Genomic DNA, 19580 nt, shown 5'->3' on the forward strand with positions numbered 1-19580 from the left:
TCTCAGTATTGGGGGATGACCCCCCCCCAAAAAAAAAGGGGGGTTATGCCCATGTGATCACACTGGTGAAACCAATATGTGTTAGATACAGAGCTGCATAATTTGGAATTAAATTATTTATTCAACAAAAATGATTTATTCATCAAAACACCCACAAAACACTGATCAGGTACATCTGAGGTGGGTCAGCTGTTCACTATTAAATACCAGTGTACTGTGTAGTCCCACTGTGCAGTACTAGCTATGGAACACATCACAACTCCTACAGTTTCCATGTTTAGTAATAGAAAATTACTTACTAGCTATTGCACACACATATTAAAGGGACATAAATCAAAACATACAAATATACTGTCATATGTAAGGACATATACCTAAACCTACAAATATACCACAATATGTAAGAACATATACCTAAACCTACAAATATACCACAATATGTAAGGACATATACCTAAACCTACAAATATACCACAATATGTAAGGACATATACCTAAACCTACAAATATACCACAATATGTAAGGACATATACCTAAACCTACAAATATACCGTCATATGTAAGGATATATATCTAAATCTACAAATATATCGCCATATGTAAGGACATAAATCTGAACACACAAAGTCTGTATAGTCTTTATAAAACAGTTCTTGTTGTTGGCAAGTTGTTTCCAGGATGCACCTGGTGCATATTTCCTTGCTCCTCAAGGGTCATCTTGTTGCTGGTCTAACTGTCTTCATATTGAATGTCATAGGCAAGCGGTCCATCGATGGCAAAGCCAACATAGAAAGACACCTTCTCTGTACTGTGCCCACTTCTTATTCCACCAAGGTAGGCAGGTCTGACGGGGATCCTCAGGTTGCCGTACTCAGCATAAAGCTCTCCTTGCTCAATAGTGCCATTTATTCTGAGGAGCTTGTCTTTAACTTGCTGCTCCTTGAAAATGTCTGCACTTTGCCAGAGAACATTTCGCTCTCGGACTTTACTGAAGAAACCATCAAGGGCAGCTTTGGAGACCAGCCTGTCTAATCCATCTGATTTGCCAAGATAAAAATGGACAATGGGAGTTCTGGCTCTAAACATGTGGGAAAACTGCTTTCGGCATGAAATCCTTATTCTTTCCACATATGTTGTTATATCTTTGTTTTGGTCACTATGACTTTTCCTGGGCCATAGTAACAAGTGCAAGGTAGTAGGGCTCTGGAAACTGGTGCTGCAATCCAACTTCTTGCAAAAGTTCCTTCAAGAGGTCAGTCATTTCCTTTTGGGGTTTTGCCCGTTTTGATTTAGGTTTGATCACCTTAAGGATTATGTGTGCGAGTAAATGATTGGTTAAATCCTGATGAGATTTGGTGCTAGAGTTCTTGTAGATGAATGAATGTTTTTCAGCGATTTGTTCAATCATGTCATCCCGGGATTCCAAAAATTGAAGAATTCGTGGGAAGTTGTTTGCTCTTTTTTCTTCCAGAAACATCCTGCACTCCTCAATTTCCATGTATGAGCTCAGTTTAGGTTTAAATTTTTTTGCACTTTGTTTTTCCTCAGATGAACAAAATAATGAGATGTAACTTTTAAAGTGATCAGAGATACATTTCCTGTTCTTCTCCTGCTTTTCTTTGTCAACACCTTTTTCTCTTGTATAAGTGAAAAATTCCTCAAGGAACTTAAAATCTCTGTCTAAAGCTGGCTTCAAAGAAGTCAGAAATTTTTCAAAATCTTTTAGCACAGCGATTAATTTCTCTTGAGCATCACTTTGATCTGTGGGGATGGATGTCAAGGGCATTTTTCCTTTAAAAACTTGCTTGAAATAGGCATGAGAGTGTTTTTCCTCAAACATCGGAAGTCCTTTAACAATGTCGAAGACTGTCATAGTGATGTCAATCTCACTTATGTATCCAGATATGTTGTAAGTGTTTTGCTTCCAGTGGCGTCTCTCCTCAACCTCAGCAATATCATCCGTCTTTGCCAAGACTTGAGCTGTTTGAAAAGCTTGAATTGCAGCTTGAGCTAGCTCAAGAAATTCTCTCAAATCCTCAGGCATGAGTGGTGTTTTGTCTTGCTTTCTGAGATCCATTCTGTGTCTTATTTCACTCCGTGACACCTGTCCAACTGTGTCAACTGTGTATGAATTTTCTTTGATGTCTTTAGATTTGTTCGCCCAGTCCTTTGCAAGGGCAAAGTTCTTTTCGTTCAGATAGTAGTGCCTTGCTAAAGCTTGAGGAACTGCAAAGTCTTTATCAAATCTCTTTGATGCTTGAGTTAATATGTCTTGAATTTTTTTGGCTCCATTATGTTCAGAATTTATGTCTTCAATTAATGGTGAAAAAAGCGTGTCCTTCTCGTTACCCTCTGTCTTTCGTTGCCGTGTGATTAGCATGCTCTTCAGTGACTGGAGAAGGTTATCTCTGCTGATCCCCCTGTCAAAAAACAAGTCACAGTGTAGCATGTTCTGAATTATGTCAGATTTTGGGCTGCAGTGCCTCTCATTTAATACCTCGACACACTCTGCTGCAATCCGTTGATGAATAAAGCGTATAGCTTTGTATACTCCATGTTCTTCAACTTGGAGCTCAATTAGCAAACATGAGTAAGGCTCCATTTTATCCATCACAGATTCCTTACCCCAGAGTCTCCGCTTGATGCCAAGGAAATCCTCACAAATGGATACAGAGATGTTGGATTCGGCTACATATGTCATCAACAGTGCAAGGATGGAGAGGAGCTGTGCTTGTTTGCTTCCAACATCAACATCTCTCAAGATGTTATTTGCAACATCTTTCACATACTTTTTGCTAAAATTATTTTTCATAATCATAAAACTGTAAAAATTTTCAGGTGTCTCATGAATTTCTTGAAGTTCTTGAAGCTTCACTTCAAAAGCTTTTTGTTCATCCTTTGAGAGAGCTGCAGTGATGTACTGACTCTCAATCACACAATTTTTATATTTTTCTTTTGCTGTTTTTGAACGTATACAATTCAGGATAATAACAAGGGCATCCAGTTCACCGATGATTTTCCTTAAACAGTGCTGCAGCTCTTGTGTGTTCTCGGTTTCCTCTGAGTCTTCCACCAATAACAGGACTGGAGTTTTAAATGAAGGCTCACTTTTCCCAAACCTTAAGAGCTGAGCAACCTGTTGTGCCACTTCTGTCTTTGGCACGGTGTTATCTTTTAACACAGCACATCTGAATTCTCTTCTGAGATCCCACATTACATGCATGGCCAAAGTTGTGCCACCACAACCAGGCTGATGGAAAAGATTTAACATGACACATGTACTTGTGGGCTCTTTGGTTTGAGATCTGATTAGTTGTTTGATTTGAGTGTATTTGTCCCGTTTTACAAAAGGCTTTGTTGGGGTTTTATCTGAGAAATAAAAGTTCCACCACTTTACTTTGTCCCCTCGGTAGAATTCAGCCTCTGTTCTTTTTTTGAAGTCTTGAAATTCTTCACTGTCCTCATCATACACATTTTCACACTGATTCTGGCACAGGACGTCCAGAGCAGGCATTGAATCTTCATCTATTTGTTTTAGGAGCACCGAGCTTCCACCGTCAGAAGGTAGAAGTCTCTCTGTTGTTTTTTTGCGTTTGCCAAGTCCAAGTATGGAGCCATTGATTTGACTGAGTTCTAATTCACAGATGTTTTGCCCATTGATATCAAGCTCTGTTCTGGTTTGGATGAAGTCTTTCCATTTCTGAAAAGCATTGACTGATGTGCAAATGCTTAGAATGTTTTGTGTTCCTCTGAGATTCTTGTAAAATGACATGAACGTTTCAAAAATGGGATCATTCATGGCTTCAACAACAGAGAGAAGGAGAAAAATAACTAAGAATCTCCCTCTTGGAAGAATATCTGGATTGCACAAGTAGGAAATCATGTCCTGCACTTCTCCAGCTTTGGTTTTCAGCCACTCACTCGGAGGAAGTGGTTTGTCACCCCCTTTATTCATATCCACTCTTCCATTGCACAGTATCCAACTGGTTTGTTTGTACAAATTTAGGTTTTGTGTTAATGTACCTGGATCACCATGAAACTGCCCTGGAGTGTGAAGGTTTGCAATGCGAACTTTTCTGTATTCATGGCACGATCCATTTTTGACAGAATCTGGATCAAAGTCCAGCACACAGAAGAGTTTTAGAGTAGTCAGAAACTGGAGATGCTGGAGTTGTTCAGGATGGCTTTTGTTTGTTACAATTATATAGTAATTATAATAATCGAGAGTTCCTCCCCCATATGTCAACAGATTAACTAGTTTTTCTCCATCGTTTGATGTTTGTTTAATTTGAGGCTTCATTTCTGCCCCCTTTCTTATGGTGTCCAGAAGAGGCAAGTTTGTATTTAATTTAACCAGTTCAGCTTGCAGCTCACTTGGGTTTCCGATTTTATATACATCTCTAGTTGCAGCTCCTTCTCTAATAAACAGTGAATGTCCTTTGCTTTTCTTCCATTGGTTCTCCTCATCAAAAGTCCGGATACGGTACATTTTTCCACAAACTATGCTGTGATATGGGACAACATCCACCTCTATGACATATTTTCCGGACAAGGTGCTGTTGCAGGACAGCACTTCCACAAAGCGTGGCTGTCTTATGCATCTCTTTGCATCCTCAGGATTTTCTTCAAAGCTTGATTTGATGCCCTGGTTGAAGTAATCAATGATGGAATCTGTTTCTTCAACACTGACTCCAATAATCTCCCCATGAGAATATGTGGAGTTTTTGGAATCTGCTACACCAAAGTGAATGGTTCCATTTGTCCTGCTATTCATGCATCCCGCTGCAAACCGGAAAACTTCTTTGTTGATTTTTTTCTTCATTGCATCTGTGTTTTCTGCTCTTGCTAAAAGTTTATATTCATGTACAGCATCAGTTAGATTACTCGGTCCTGACTCTGGTGGCAAGCAGTAGTTCTCAATGTATCTGTGAGAAGAAGAATGCTGGTCAAATTGACAGAAACTGCCTATAGATTTTGATTTAATTTGCATTTTGGAGGAGGATTCCACGTCTTTGTTCCTGTCCATCTGGGAAGACATTACTGTGCACACCCCTGTTGTCTGACTTTCAGTCATTTGGGAAGACATTTCTCTGGACATCTGTGTTGTCTGACTTTCAGTCATTTGGGAAAGTTTTGCCCCTGGCTCTTTATATGGTTGTGTGTTGATGGTTGTCGTCCTGTCAAGGAAGCATTTTCCCATGTGTGATTCTGTTTCTTGAGTGATTGTATTTCTAGATGATGCTTCATTTTTGCTTTCATCTTTGCAGATATCAAGACTGGATAAACTTTTTTTATCTGATTTTTGCTTGCGTTTTTTCTGTTTCTTACAACCTGATTGCTGTCTACCTGACGACATGCTGTGATCAGTTCTTTCTGATATGTTTGGCCAAGTATCAGTATCCTGAGTGCTTGAACATCCAGGAGACTCTGAATATAATTGTGTTGTAGAGATGTTGGTCTGTGCATCAGTTTGTGATTCATTCTCATAAGACTTTCTTAAAGTCTCTAATTTGTTTATAATTCGAACAGCTGGACCAAACTTAATGCCTAGTTTTTGCAGATACTCTACGTTAAAGCAGACCAGTTCTTCCCCGGATACGTCCTCCTTGTACAGTCTGTCAGCCCAGGCGTGGTCCACCTTCAGGTCCTTTGCCAGCCAGTGATGAACTTGCTCTTTTGTCCAGTCTTCAACTCTACGAGGGAGTTCGCCTTTATGACTCATGTCCAGACTGAAAGAACAAAGAAAAAAACAAAGAAAAACCCCACATTTATAAACATGCACAATTATTTTAATCCCATCAATATTTTTATAAATTGGTTCAATTGTCATGTAATTGACAATATACATGGGATATTATACCTCTGAGCACTTTTTAAAAAACCACAAACGTACCGTTGGCTCCATTTTGCTATACTTTATGGAAACAAATGTCCACTGGGGGTGCTAAAGAGATAAGTACGTATATTATAAATATATAACTGGAAAAAAATTTACTGTAGAATTTAGCTGGTACGTCAATAGATTTGTGGTATATCATGTTCTCTGGGATCCCAGTGGCTAATGCAGGTTTGAGGTTGATTCTTAAGAGTGCCTTGCTAAAATTCATTATGGGATGATATTGTCACAAAAATTTTTAAAACGTCTCTTTCTAGAGCACTTGCAGATATTACCATTTACTTTTTTTTCTAAACAGACGGAATGATCAAAATATTGCTAATTGCTAATTTTGTCCTATGAAATGGTCCCTCAAGCCATTTTAATGTGTGTATATGCATTTTCTTGATGAAAATAATAAGTAAATAAGATTTTAAAAATCTTTCAAAATCCTTTATATGGAGCGTGTATTCACAATAAAACAAACATTTTATTTCTAACATCCAATAACTAACAATTTTTGTTGATTAATTGTATGCATATTTGCATATTTTTAATTATTTGAAGTCTTATTTGCATGTATTAATCTGATTTGGAAGAAAACTTGTAAGAATACTAATAGTCTGCAGACAAATATTTATTGTGTTATTTAAAAGGAATTTGTCAATTGCCAGTGGTGTTTCACTTCTTGAAAATTACAATTAATGTGTTTATGTTCTTGTACAAGCATATAGATAATAATAATGTATATAACAGAGTTATTATTTCAACTTAGCAGTCCAGGTAGCATGTTGGTAGCATGTTGTCCTATACAAAAACGTTTAAGCGAACATTTTACCCACCGTAGCACAATTCCTGCTTCCAAGTTCCAATCCTCAAGTAAATGTAAAAAACTCCCTCTTTAAAAAGGCTATTTGATCTTGTTAACAGTAACTGTGAATGCACTCATAAAGATCTGGCTAATTCTCAAATCAAGAGTTTATTTTTGCCCAATTCGAGACAGATACAGATTTTTGATTCTAATAAACCCAGTGACACTACCTATAAAATGCTTTTTTAGATGAGGTAAGTTAGCAATAGCTGGCTTAGAGATAAAAGTTGTTTTCTATGGTTGAATCATGTATTATATTTGTCAGTTTGACTTTTTCCTAAGCAGAATGTTTAGTAGTTTAATCAACAGAACTCTGTTGCCCTATTTTAATAATGTATTTATGCACAGAACTCTGTTGCCCTGTTTTAATAATGTGTTTATGAACAGAACTCTGTTGCCCTATTTTAATAATGTGTTTATGCACAGAACTCTGTTGCCCTATTTTAATAATGTGTTTATGAACAGACCTTTCTTAGCCTATTTTAATAATGTGTTTATGAACAGAACTCTGTTGCCCTATTTTAATAATGTGGTTATGCACAGAACTCTGTTGCCCTATTTTAATGTTTATGAACAGACCTTTCTTAGCCTATTTTAATAATGTGTTTATGAACAGAACTCTGTTGCCCTATTTTAATAATGTGTTTATGCAAAGAACTCTGTTGCTCTATTTTAATAATGTGTTTATGCAAAGAACTCTGTTGCTCTATTTTAATAATGTGTTTCTGCACAGAACTCTGTTGCCCTATTTTAATAATGTGTTTATTACCCTATTATGTCTCCACCTTTTTAAATTAGGGTTGATTTGGAGGAATGGAAGCCTCAATTGGGGTAAATGTGTGTGTGTGTGTGTGTGTGCGTGCATATGTGTGTGTATTTAATACAGGTAATTGAATTCTTAAGGGAGATCTTGGCTCAAGAACAGACAAGAAATGCAGTTGAGGGCAAATGTGCAATTCAGAAGGTGAGTACCGAAGTTCAAAGTTCAAAAGGCTTTTATTGTTATTTCAGCTATATACAAGTACACAGCAAAAATGAAACAATATTCCTCCCGGACCATGGATCCAACATAAAACAAAACAAGTGCAACAGACAGCACTCTACACGAGTGCAAACAATACAATACAGTGCAATAATGTCATACAAAAAATAAATACAGGACAGGACCAATACACAAAGAACAGACAGTGCATTTATTTTTACCAGTACGCAGTATTGGGAATACGTAAAATGGGTTGTGCATAGGAGTCAGTGACACGCTATACTGAACATAGCAGTCACTGGTAGCAGCTAGAACAATTCAGAGTACAGTGCTGATTTTCAGAGTACAGTGCTGACCGGACGCTACGGTACATTTTTCCAGATGGCAAAAGGGTGAACAGTTTGTATGAGGGGTCTGTAGGATCTCCCACAATGCTGGTGGTTTTACGGATGCAACGTGTTGTATAGATGTCCGTGATGGAGGGAAGAGAGACCCCAATGATCTTCTCAGCTGTTCTCACTATTCTCTGGAGGGTCTTGCGGCCAAAGGCGGTGCAGTTCCCAAACCAGGTAATGATGCAGCTGCTCAGGATGCTCTCTATAGTACCTCTATAGAAGGTAGTGAGGATGGGTGATGGGAGATGGGCTTCCCTCAGCTTCCGAAGGAACTAAAGACGTTGCTGTGCTCTCTTGGTGATGGAACTGATGTTCAGGGTCCAGGTGAGGTTCTCCGCTAAGTGAACACCAAGGAACTTGATGTTCTTGACAATCTCCACTGAGGAGCCGTTGATGGCAAGCGGGGAGTGATCTCGCCTTGCTCTCCTGAAGTCAACAACCATTTCTTTTGTCTTGTCAACATTCAGATGCAGGTTGTTGACCTTACACCAGCTCACCAGTTCTCGCACCTCCTCTCTGTATGCTGACTCGTCGTTCTTGTTGATGAGACCCACCACAGTCGTGTCATCAGCGATCTTGATGATGTGGTTGGATCTGTGCATTGCTGCACAGTCATGAGTCAGCAGTGTGAACAGCAGAGGGCTGAGTACGCTGCCCTGGGGAGCACCAGTACTCAGTGTGGTGGTGTTGGAAGTGCTGCTCCCGATCCAGACTGACTGAGGTCTACCAGTCAAGAAATCCAGGATCCAGTTGCCGAGGGAGGTATTCAAGCCCAACTTTCCAATCAGACACTGAGGAACGATGGTATTGAATGCTGAACTGAAGTCTATGAACAGCATTCTTACGTAGGTGCCCTTTTTATCCAGATGTGTGAGTGCCAGATGGAGTGTGGTAGAGATGGCATCATCTATAGAGCGGTTGGAGTGGTACGCGAACTGCAGGGGGTCCAGAGAAGGGCTAAGCTGGGTCTTGATGTGTCTCATGACGAGTCTCTCGAAGCACTTCATGATGATGGATGTGAGTGCGATGGGACAGTAATCGTTGAGACACGACACCGTGGGCTTCTTAGGCACGGGGACGATGGTGGAAGTCTTGAAGCATGCTGGGACAACGGTGCAGCTCAGAGAGATACTGAAGATGTCTGTCAGGACATCTGCAAGCTGGTCAGCACATTCTCTGAGTACACGACCCGGGATGTTGTCTGGTCCAGCAGCTTTCCGTAGGTTAAGTCCATGCAGAGTTCACATCACATCAGCCACAGTCAGGCACAGCACCTGCTTATTTTGCGGAGGGATGGACTTTTCTGCTGCAACGTTGTTCTGTGCTTCAAACCGTGCATAGAAGTCATTCAGTGCATCTGGGAGGATGGCATCACTGTCACAGGAAGGTGGTGTTTTCCTGTAGTTAGTAATGGCCTGAATGCCCTCCCACATGTGCCGTGTGTCACCAGTGTCTTTGAAGTGTCCATGGATCCTCTGTGTGTGTGTACGCTTTGCTTCCCTGATCGTACATGACAGTTTGGCTCTTGTTTTCCTGAGAGCCTCTCTGTCACCTGTTCTGAAGGCTGAATCACGGGTCCTCAGTAGCATGCGCACCTCAGCAGGCATCCATGGCTTCTGGTTGGGGCGTGTGGTGATGGTCTTGGAGACAGTAACATCATCAATGCACTTGCTGATGTAGCCAGTCACTGATGCTGTATACTCTTCCGGGTTAACAGTGCCACCATCAGTAGCAGCCTCCTTGAATGTGATCCATGTCCTCTGCTCAAAACAATCCTGAAGAGCAGAGATGGCTCCTGCTGGCCAGGTTCTCACCTGCTTCAGAAACGGTTTCGAGCGTCTGACGATCGGTCTATATGCAGGAATCAACATTACAGACGTGATCAGAGTATCCGAGGTGGGCGTGGGGCTCCGCCTGGTACCCACCGGAGATGTTTGTGTAAACGAGATCCAGCACGTTTGCTCTCTCGTTGCAAAGTTCACATGTTGATGGAATTTAGGCAGAACTGACTTGAGATTTGCGTGGTTGAAGTATCCGGCGACAATAAACAGTCCGTCTGGATGAACGCTCTGCAGTTCACTAATCGCTCCATACAGCTCCTGGAGAGCCTCTCGTGTAGTCGCGCTGGGTGGAATGTACAGCGTGATTATAAACACGGAGGTGAATTCCCGCGGTAAATAAAAAGGTCTGCGTCCGATAATAGCAAACTCCAGTACTTAACGACAAGCACCGAGTTTTTACACCAGGATTCACTGATATAAATGTATACTCCTCCGCCGCGTGTTTTGCCGGAGAGTGAATTGTCTATCGGCACGGATTGAGACTAATCCATCCAGATGAATGGCGGCGTCTGGAATACTGTCGCTGAGCCACGTTTCAGTAAAGACTAAAACACAGCAGTCTCTGAACTCTCGCTTTGTAGTCTGTTGGAGTCTGATGCAGTCCAGTTTATTGAGGAGCAGACATTTGAGCGTAATAGAGATGGTAGAGCTGGTCTGCTAGGATTAGCTTTTAGCCTAGCACGGACCCCAGCTCGCTTCCCCCGCTTCTGCTTCCTTGCACATCGCTTGCGGTGTCTCCTCCTCCGGCATTCGGACTCAGGCGACGCCGGGGACTGCAGGCCTGGTTCCCATAGCGTCTGAAGCACGCCGTCGTCCAGGTGCGTTTGTGCATGGTGTCTGAAGTGTAGCAGGCTCCGGCGGTGGTAGACATGGAGGTTGGTTGTTCCCTTGTATTTGTGGTTTAAATTGTTGGAAAAATGTGTTGTAGAGAGGACAAATAGTAACACAATAGCACCATTTATCGGACCTGGAGTGGCCGCCGTCTTGGTGCCTGCACCAAGTGCTGAATAGGTACTGAATAGGTGAGTTTAGTGTCTAGTTTGATTCACAGGTACAATATCCTGTAGAATATACCTATAGGTGTAATGGTCGTACAGTAGTGGCTGTACATGAGAGATGTGCAGTTTGTTACTTTTTCATTAAAGAAATTAATCAATGAGCAGAACACATTTATTTAACCTTTCAAATTAGCCAGAGAAAATGTCATTTCATTTCTCAAATTTATGTTAATGAAGAATATTGCTTTGATTCATAGAGAACCTCTTTTATGTATATTCTCTATTATATACTCTCACGAAGATGTTTTGTAAATGTATCATATGTAAGACAAATTTGCTATACTTAGTTATTGAAGAAGCTCTGTCACATAAATACTTCCTGAAGTTAAGATAGCTGTGTCAGAAATTGAGTGCATCAGTAGTATTAATTTACTATATTTAATAGTTTGGTCAACTGGGGACCTTTTAAGTCTAATTGTTTTTTTTTATATTGATGAAAATCCTGAACTGTTGTCTGTCAGTTTTTCACTAGAGATCTTAAGTCAAACAATAAATGCAAAAAAAATCTTACCTGTACTGCTTTTATCTACATGTTGTCTCTGAGTTGTTGGAGTACTTCGGAAAACTCATATTTAGCAGTAATTACTCGTGCCAGATCGTAACACTGAGACCCTCGCATGTACGATGCCTGCAGTGTCTGTCACGCTGGTCTGACAGCTAAACTCTGAGTTCATTGTGTCCTGGCAGCATAACTTTATGGGAGTTATTGAGTAATAAACATCTTTGTGCAAATACTCCCTAGAATGTTTAGTGTAGCAACTAGATTAAAAAAACAAAAACGGCTGTTGGGAGCCCTGCCCTTATTTGTTAGGCTTGGTTTACTGCCAGGTTCACAGTCTTCACTACGTAAGCCTGAGAAGACACATAGCAGTTTAGAGAATAAGTGATGAGTGGTGGGAGAGACGCCTTAACCTTTGCTCTGTATTGTTTAACGCAGTTCATCACAGACTCATAGTGGGTGTTTTACACTCTCAACATCTCCTCATCTCCTCCCTCATATGTCTTTGCCCATTTTCGGCGTTTAGATGACACTTTCATCCAAGGCAACTTACAATTATGACTGAGTACAACTTGAGCAATTGATGTTTAAGGGTCTTGCTCAGGGGCTCAACAGTGGCAACTTGGTAGTGGTGGGACTGGAACCAGCAAACCTCAGATTGCAAGTCAAGTACCTGAACCACTGAGCCACTTATGCAGGAAGCAGTCTGTTCAGTATCTGTTATGACCATGGTTACTATAGCAACTAGAAAAAAGAGTTTCAAACAATAGACATGCAGACAGACAGCCAAATGACTGCTTTATCCTTTGAGTACTAAAGTCTCCACACACAAATATAGATGTTATTGATTTTCTAAGGTTTCACACTTTTTGTTGGTTTTTCCTGTTTAGTCAGATAAAATGCCCCCTAACAACCTGATGTGTTAAATAGCAGATACTAAACACTAAAATACTGAGATACGAAAAAAAAGCTGTGAGCAAGTTTAAAAAGTTCAGAATCTTTCTTAGTCTGAATTTTCTGAATCATTCGTTGTTTGTGGCCAGTTTGACATCCTTATGTCTCTGTTCCGCCCTTCCTGTTTGACGTATGCCTGCTCTCATACATGGTTTTCTTGGGCTGAAGTCTCCCACCAAACAGTGCTGGAGACTGGTACAGGAGACTGGTACCAGTAAGTCCTGTGATCAGGTCTGAGTTATATCCTCCTCCGCTGCCTAAGACACCTCAGATCATCATCATTTGGATTATTGGCATTTTTTTTTTAAATTTGGCTTCTGATGCTGCAAGTGTGAGCAAATGTGAGCAAGTGTGAACAGGTGTGAACAAGTGTGAATCTTCAGCCAATTCCTGATCCAACCCTTGAACCCTGTTCACACCTGAAGCCCCAGCATCACCCTTCATTTAGAGCTTTAACATGGAATATGTACGTATAGAACTTCATGGGAGGCCCGAAATACGCATCTTTAAGAAAAGATTTGGGGGGGAAAGACTTGATTAATTATTCATAAAATTGTAGTCAGGTTTTCCAGTAAGTCACAATAAATAAAAGCTAATACACAAAGAAACATGGGATTCTTTTTGTTAAAGCTGGGCACAGCATTTCAAGCAATCACAATTCAGTCTGGAAAACTTGGGTACCGTTACGGAAGGGGTGAGTTCACTGAAAGGGTGTTGCAGCACCCCCTAGTGGTTGGCAGCGGAACACACTGCAAGCATATTTAAATGTTTTATTTAGTTAGTAGATTAACTATTTTATATAAATTAACTTGGGTAAGGGGGCTTGAATGTATGTTATATGTCTAAAGGCAACTAACCAAAGAATATGTGTGTTTTTGAGCTGGCTCAGAGTCAATGTCACAGTCTCGTAAATATTACTTCAAAAAACAATGAGAATTTCAATCTGTGAACTTTGATGAGCAAAATGTTCAGACCGAAACTGGAGCACGTGTTTCAAATGAGTCTGCTGTGAGTTTGGAGGTATCTTTTTTTTCTCAGAACAAGCTGGTTTTCAGAGTTGTGATTGGACTGCATGTCTTTTGTGAAGGGGCTCCAGTACACTGATGGACAGGCAGCCTCATCCATGTGGTGACATTTGCTGTGTACATATGTGCATCTACTACATTACCCATAAGCCAGCAAAAAAATCTTCACCTGCTGTTGAGTGAGGGGCAGGTTTTGCTGTATACATATGTAGCTGTATGTTACTATGGTAATTGTGCAGGAGTGAGTTTGTGACAATTCACAACTTGATGGATTATGCAGATGCTGTCACATGACTACAAAATGTGTCCATCATGACTTCATCATTCATTAGCTAGTACAGTAATGTCTCAGCTGCAAAACGGCGTCACCTTACATTCTAGTTTGACTGAGAAGGACCAGCAAACTTCACCAAACTCCTGGTACTGCTGTTAAGAGTGTGGATGAAGTAGCAATTAATGAAGCAATTAAAGTAACAAAATGTAGCAATTAAAGTAACGATTAATGCAGCAATTAAAGTCGCAATTAATGTAGCAGTTAAAGTGTCGATTAATGCAGCAATGAAAGTCACGGTTAATATTGCAATTAATGTAGCAATTAAAGTAACAATTAATGTAGCAATTAGTGTAGCAGTTAAAGTAAGGATTAATGTAGCAATTAAAGTAATGATTAATGTAGCAGTTAAAGTAATGATTAATGTAGCAATTAAAGTAACGATTATTGTAGTAATTAATATTGCAATTAAAGTAACGATTAATGTAGTAATTAATGTAGCAATCAAAGTAACGATTAATGTAGCAATCAAAGTAACGATTAATGTAGCAGTTAAAGCAATGATTAATGTAGTAATTAAAGTAATGATTAATGTAGCAGTTAAAGTAACGATTAATGTAGTAATTAATGTAGCAGTTAAAGTAATGATTAATGTAGCAGTTAAAGTAACGATTAATGTAGCAGTTAATGTAGTAATTAATGTAGCAGTTAAAGTAACGATTAATGTAGCAGTTAATGTAGTGATTAAAAGTAGTGACAAAAGTGACTGTCACTATAAAGTGCAGAGACTCATGAAGACATGGAAATTGGTACCACAAAGTACAGTGGTGTGAATAAGTGTTTGCTCCCTTCCTGAAATTTTTTGCATGCTTGTCACACTTAAATGTTTCAGATCATCAAACAAATCTAAATATTATACAAAGATAACACAAAAAATGCAGTTTTTAAATCCAGTAAACAAAAAAACTCCAAACCTAGCTGGCCCTGTGTGAAAAGCTGGGTTCAATGTCTCTAGCCACACCCAGGCCTGATTACTGCCACACCTGTTCTCAGTCAAGAAATCACTTAAATAGGACCTGCCTGACAACGTGACGTAGACCTATAGATCCTCAAAAACGAGACAGTATGCTGCGAGCTAATGAAATTCAGGAACAAATGAGTTATAAAGTAATAGAGATCTGTAGAGAGTTCACAAGAGACCCCACAACAACATCCAAAGAACTGCAGGCCTCACTTGCCGCAGTTAAGGTCAGTGTTCATGACTCCACCATAAGAAAGAGACTGGGCAAAAATGTTCCAAGACGACAACCACTGCTGAGAAAAAAGAACATAAAGCCTCGTCTCAGTTTTGCCAGAAAACATCTTGATGATCCACAAGACTTTTGGGAAAATACTCTGTGGACTGATGAGACAAAAGTTTACCTTTTTGGAAGGTGTATGTTCCATTACATCTGGTGTAAAAGGAACATCACACCAACAGTATGATATGATGGTGGTAGTGTGATGGTCTGGGGCTGTTTTGCTGCTTCAGGACCTGGAAGACTTGCTGTGGTAAATGGAACCATGAATTCCGCTGTCTACCAAAAAATCCTGAAGGAGAATGTCCAGCCATCTGTTTGTGACCTCAAGCTGAAGCGCACTTGGGTTCTGCAGCAGGACAATGATCCAAAACACACCAGCAAGTCCACCTCTGCATGGCTTAAGATTAACAAAATGAAGACTTTGGAGTGGCCAGTCAAAGTCCTGACCTGAATCCGATTGAGATGCTGTGGCATGACCTTAAAAAGGTGGTTCATCCTCGAAAACCCTCCAATGTGGCCAAATTACAACAATTCTGCAAAGATGAGTGAGCCAAAATTTCGCCACAATGCTGTAAAAGACTCATTGCCAGTTATCGCAAACGCTTGATTGCAGTTGTTGCTGCTAAGGGTGGTGCAACCAGTTATAAGATTTATGGGGCAATCACTTTTTCACACAGGGCCATGTAGGTTTGGATTTTTTTCCCCTTAATAATAAAAAGCTTCATTTAAAAACTGCATTTTATGTTTTGTCTAATATTTACATTTGTTTTATGACAAAGTGTGACAAACATGCAAAAAAATAAGATATCAGGCGGGGGGCAAACACTTTATCACACCACTGTATATGGTATTTGTACACAAAGAAAAATGTGTAGAAAACAATGTTTTCTGAACACATGTGCATAAACAACAACATATTAGTGTAGTGTTGTGTTTTCTGTTGTTTTCTGTAGTGTTGTTTTCTGTTGTTTTTTTTTCTCTGTTCCTTTGCATACAATTCTGACTGCTGTCATCCCTTATCCCAGAGTGCTTTCAAAATTCCAGTCTTAACTGCACAAAAGTGTGTTGCCACAGTAACCATAGTGTGGTTTCGTGACTTGCGCAGACGTGGTCCAGGAGGGAGGACGCTAAAGCACAGCTGGCCCTCTGTCTCCCCCTGGTGGACAACCTGCTGAAGGACAACACAGATGGCTGTGCCCTGGCTGCGCTGCTGCATTTCTACTGTCCTAGTGCAGTGCCACTGGAAGGTACTAAACCAGTAACACATTCCTTAACAGTCCCCTCTTTTAAGGTGGAGCAGTGTGAGCGGTCCCCTTTTATTTAAGGTGGAGCAGTGTGAGCGGTCCCCTTTTATTTAAGGTGGAGCAGTGTGAGAAGTCCCCTTTTATTTAAGGTGGAGCAGTGTGAGCGGTCCCCTTTTATTTAAGGTGGAGCAGTGTGAGAAGTCCCCTTTTATTTAAGGTGGAGCAGTGTGAGAAGTCCCCTTTTATTTAAGGTGGAGCAGTGTGAGCGGTCCCCTTTTATTTAAGGTGGAGCAGTGTGAGCGGTCCCCTTTTATTTAAGGTGGAGCAGTGTGAGCGGTCCCCTTTTATTTAAGGTGGAGCAGTGTGAGAGGTCCCCTTTTATTTAAGGTGGAGCAGTGTGAGCGGTCCCCTTTTATTTAAGGTGGAGCAGTGTGAGAGGTCCCCTTTTATTTAAGGTGGAGCAGTGTGAGAGGTCCCCTTTTATTTAAGGTGGAGCAGTGTGAGCGGTCCCCTTTTATTTAAGGTGGAGCAGTGTGAGAAGTCCCCTTTTATTTAAGGTGGAGCAGTGTGAGCGGTCCCCTTTTATTTAAGGTGGAGCAGTGTGAGCGGTCCCCTTTTATTTAAGGTGGAGCAGTGTGAGCGGTCCCCTTTTATTTAAGGTGGAGCAGTGTGAGAGGTCCCCTTTTATTTAAGGTGGAGCAGTGTGAGAGGTCCCCTTTTATTTAAGGTGGAGCAGTGTGAGAGGTCCCCTTTTATTTAAGGTGGAGCAGTGTGAGCGGTCCCCTTTTATTTAAGGTGGAGCAGTGTGAGCGGTCCCCTTTTATTTAAGGTGGAGCAGTGTGAGAAGTCCCCTTTTATTTAAGGTGGAGCAGTGTGAGCGGTCCCCTTTTATTTAAGGTGGCGCAGTGTGAGCGGTCCCCTTTTATTTAAGGTGGAGCAGTGTGAGAGGTCCCCTTTTTTAAGGTGGAGCAGTGTGAGCGGTCCCCTTTTATTTAAGGTGGAGCAGTGTGAGCGGTCCCCTTTTATTTAAGGTGGAGCAGTGTGAGCGGTCCCCTTTTATTTAAGGTGGAGCAGTGTGAGCGGTCCCCTTTTATTTAAGGTGGAGCAGTGTGAGAGGTCCCCTTTTATTTAAGGTGGAGCAGTGTGAGAGGTCCCCTTTTATTTAAGGTGGAGCAGTGTGAGAGGTCCCCTTTTATTTAAGGTGGAGCAGTGTGAGCGGTCCCCTTTTATTTAAGGTGGAGCAGTGTGAGAAGTCCCCTTTTATTTAAGGTGGAGCAGTGTGAGCGGTCCCCTTTTATTTAAGGTGGCGCAGTGTGAGCGGTCCCCTTTTATTTAAGGTGGAGCAGTGTGAGAGGTCCCCTTTTTTAAGGTGGAGCAGTGTGAGAGGCCCCCTTTTATTTAAGGTGGAGCAGTGTGAGAGGTCCCCTTTTATTTAAGGTGGAGCAGTGTGAGAGGTCCCCTTTTTTAAGGTGGAGCAGTGTGAGAGGTCCCCTCTTTAAGTTGGAGAAGGTTGGTGCTCTGTCCCACTACCTGCTGGGTAATGCTACACTCATCCTGGCTACACTGCACCTGGGATTTTAGTACTCAGTCACCTGATTACTTACACTGCTTTAATACTGAATAAAGCATTTGTTATGTGTACTATTGTGTTATTGTGTAATTCTTGTATACCATGAGTGTAACAACAAACACACACACACTCACACACGTACATCAACACACCAGGGAAATGAGTTTATTCTCCACTCCTCCTCTGACAGGATGATATTCAACATGTTTTCATTTTTAAGAGCAACTGTCCAACATGTAAAAGGTCTGTTATCTCGTTGAGCTTGACTGAGTGATAGTAATGCTTCTCGAGTGTCTGAGCTTGTGGGAGGTGTGTGTGTGACTACAGATAAACTGGTGGGGGTTAGGAACGCTCTGCTGAAACTCAAAGAAGAAATAAGAGAAACTAAAGATGAATTCTGATCTACAACAGCGTGGAAACATCCAGCTGCAGCCAGTTTAGGGTTATTGTGGAGCCATTACACACAGCTGGAATTGTTAGCGGATGGAATAAAATGGAGAGAAATGTGGAAAATGGAGAGAAATCTGTGGAGTTGTGGAGAGGAGGAGAGAGATATTCAAACGTAAACACTCCCCTCCCTGAGTTCCAGCATTCCATGACATCATCAGTTCTTTTCCTGCCTCCCCCTCCAAGTCTTTTGTGGTTTGATTGGCTGGCGGCGCGTTCTGTTCCCGCCCCATGCAGATATCTGCGTGAAGGAGACGATGTCATTGGCCGACAGCCTGTATAACCTGCAGCTGATTCAGGACTTCTGCAGGGAGAACCTGAACAACTGCTGCCACTTCACACTGGAGGACATGGTGTATGGTTGTAGCTCCATCAGGGTAAGACGCACGCACGCACACACACACACACACACACACACACACACACACACACACACACATATATATACACACACACATGCACGCACACTCGCACACACACACGCACGCACACATATATACACACACACGCACGCACACATATATACACATACACGCACGCACGCACACATATATACACACGCACGCACGCACACATATATACACGCACGCACACATATATACACATACACGCACGCACACATATATACACGCACGCACGCACACATATATACACACACACGCACGCACACATATATACACATACACGCACGCACACATATATACACACGCACGCACATATATACACACGCACGCACGCACACATATATACACGCACGCACGCACACATATATACACATACACGCACGCACACATATATACACACGCACGCACACATATATACACACGCACGCACATATATACACACACGCACGCACGCACACATATATACACGCACGCACACATATATACACATACACGCACGCACACATATATACACACGCACGCACACATATATACACACGCACGCACACATATACACACACACGCACGCACACATATACACACACACGCACGCACACATATACACACACACGCACGCACACATATATACACACACGCACGCACACATATATACACACACGCACGCACGCACATACACACACACACACGCACACATATATACACACACTCGCACGCATGCACACACACACGCATACACAGACACACGCACGCACACACGCACATATACACACACACACATATACACACACATACACACACGCACACACACACACAAACACACACACACACGCACATATACACAC

At 41.4% G+C, this 19580-nt stretch overlaps 2 protein-coding genes across 4 annotated transcripts in view; one reads left to right on the plus strand and one right to left on the minus strand.

Moving 5' to 3' along the window:
• camsap2b (calmodulin regulated spectrin-associated protein family, member 2b) overlaps positions 1-19580 on the plus strand; it is a 66145-nt gene that overhangs the window by 26066 nt on the left and 20499 nt on the right. For 2 of the 3 annotated variants that reach the window (XM_081722825.1, XM_081722826.1), the window contains exons 4-7: positions 7634-7711; positions 8197-8298; positions 16179-16320; positions 18572-18711. In XM_081722825.1, coding sequence (XP_081578951.1) covers positions 7634-7711; positions 8197-8298; positions 16179-16320; positions 18572-18711 — 462 coding nt within the window. The remainder of the gene's footprint in view (positions 1-7633; positions 7712-8196; positions 8299-16178; positions 16321-18571; positions 18712-19580) is intronic. The other variant, XM_035528530.2, reaches the window with a different exon arrangement.
• LOC113591599 (sterile alpha motif domain-containing protein 9) lies at positions 102-16162 on the minus strand. Its single transcript, XM_081722824.1, is given in 3 exon segments — positions 102-1187; positions 1189-5730; positions 11535-16162. Coding segments are annotated over 2 exon segments (4992 nt in total). The 5' UTR covers positions 5724-5730; positions 11535-16162; the 3' UTR covers positions 102-730.

Source organism: Electrophorus electricus, chromosome 11, assembly GCF_041902795.1.
Source record: "Electrophorus electricus isolate QZ-2024a chromosome 11, ASM4190279v1, whole genome shotgun sequence".
NCBI lineage: Eukaryota > Metazoa > Chordata > Actinopteri > Gymnotiformes > Gymnotidae > Electrophorus > Electrophorus electricus.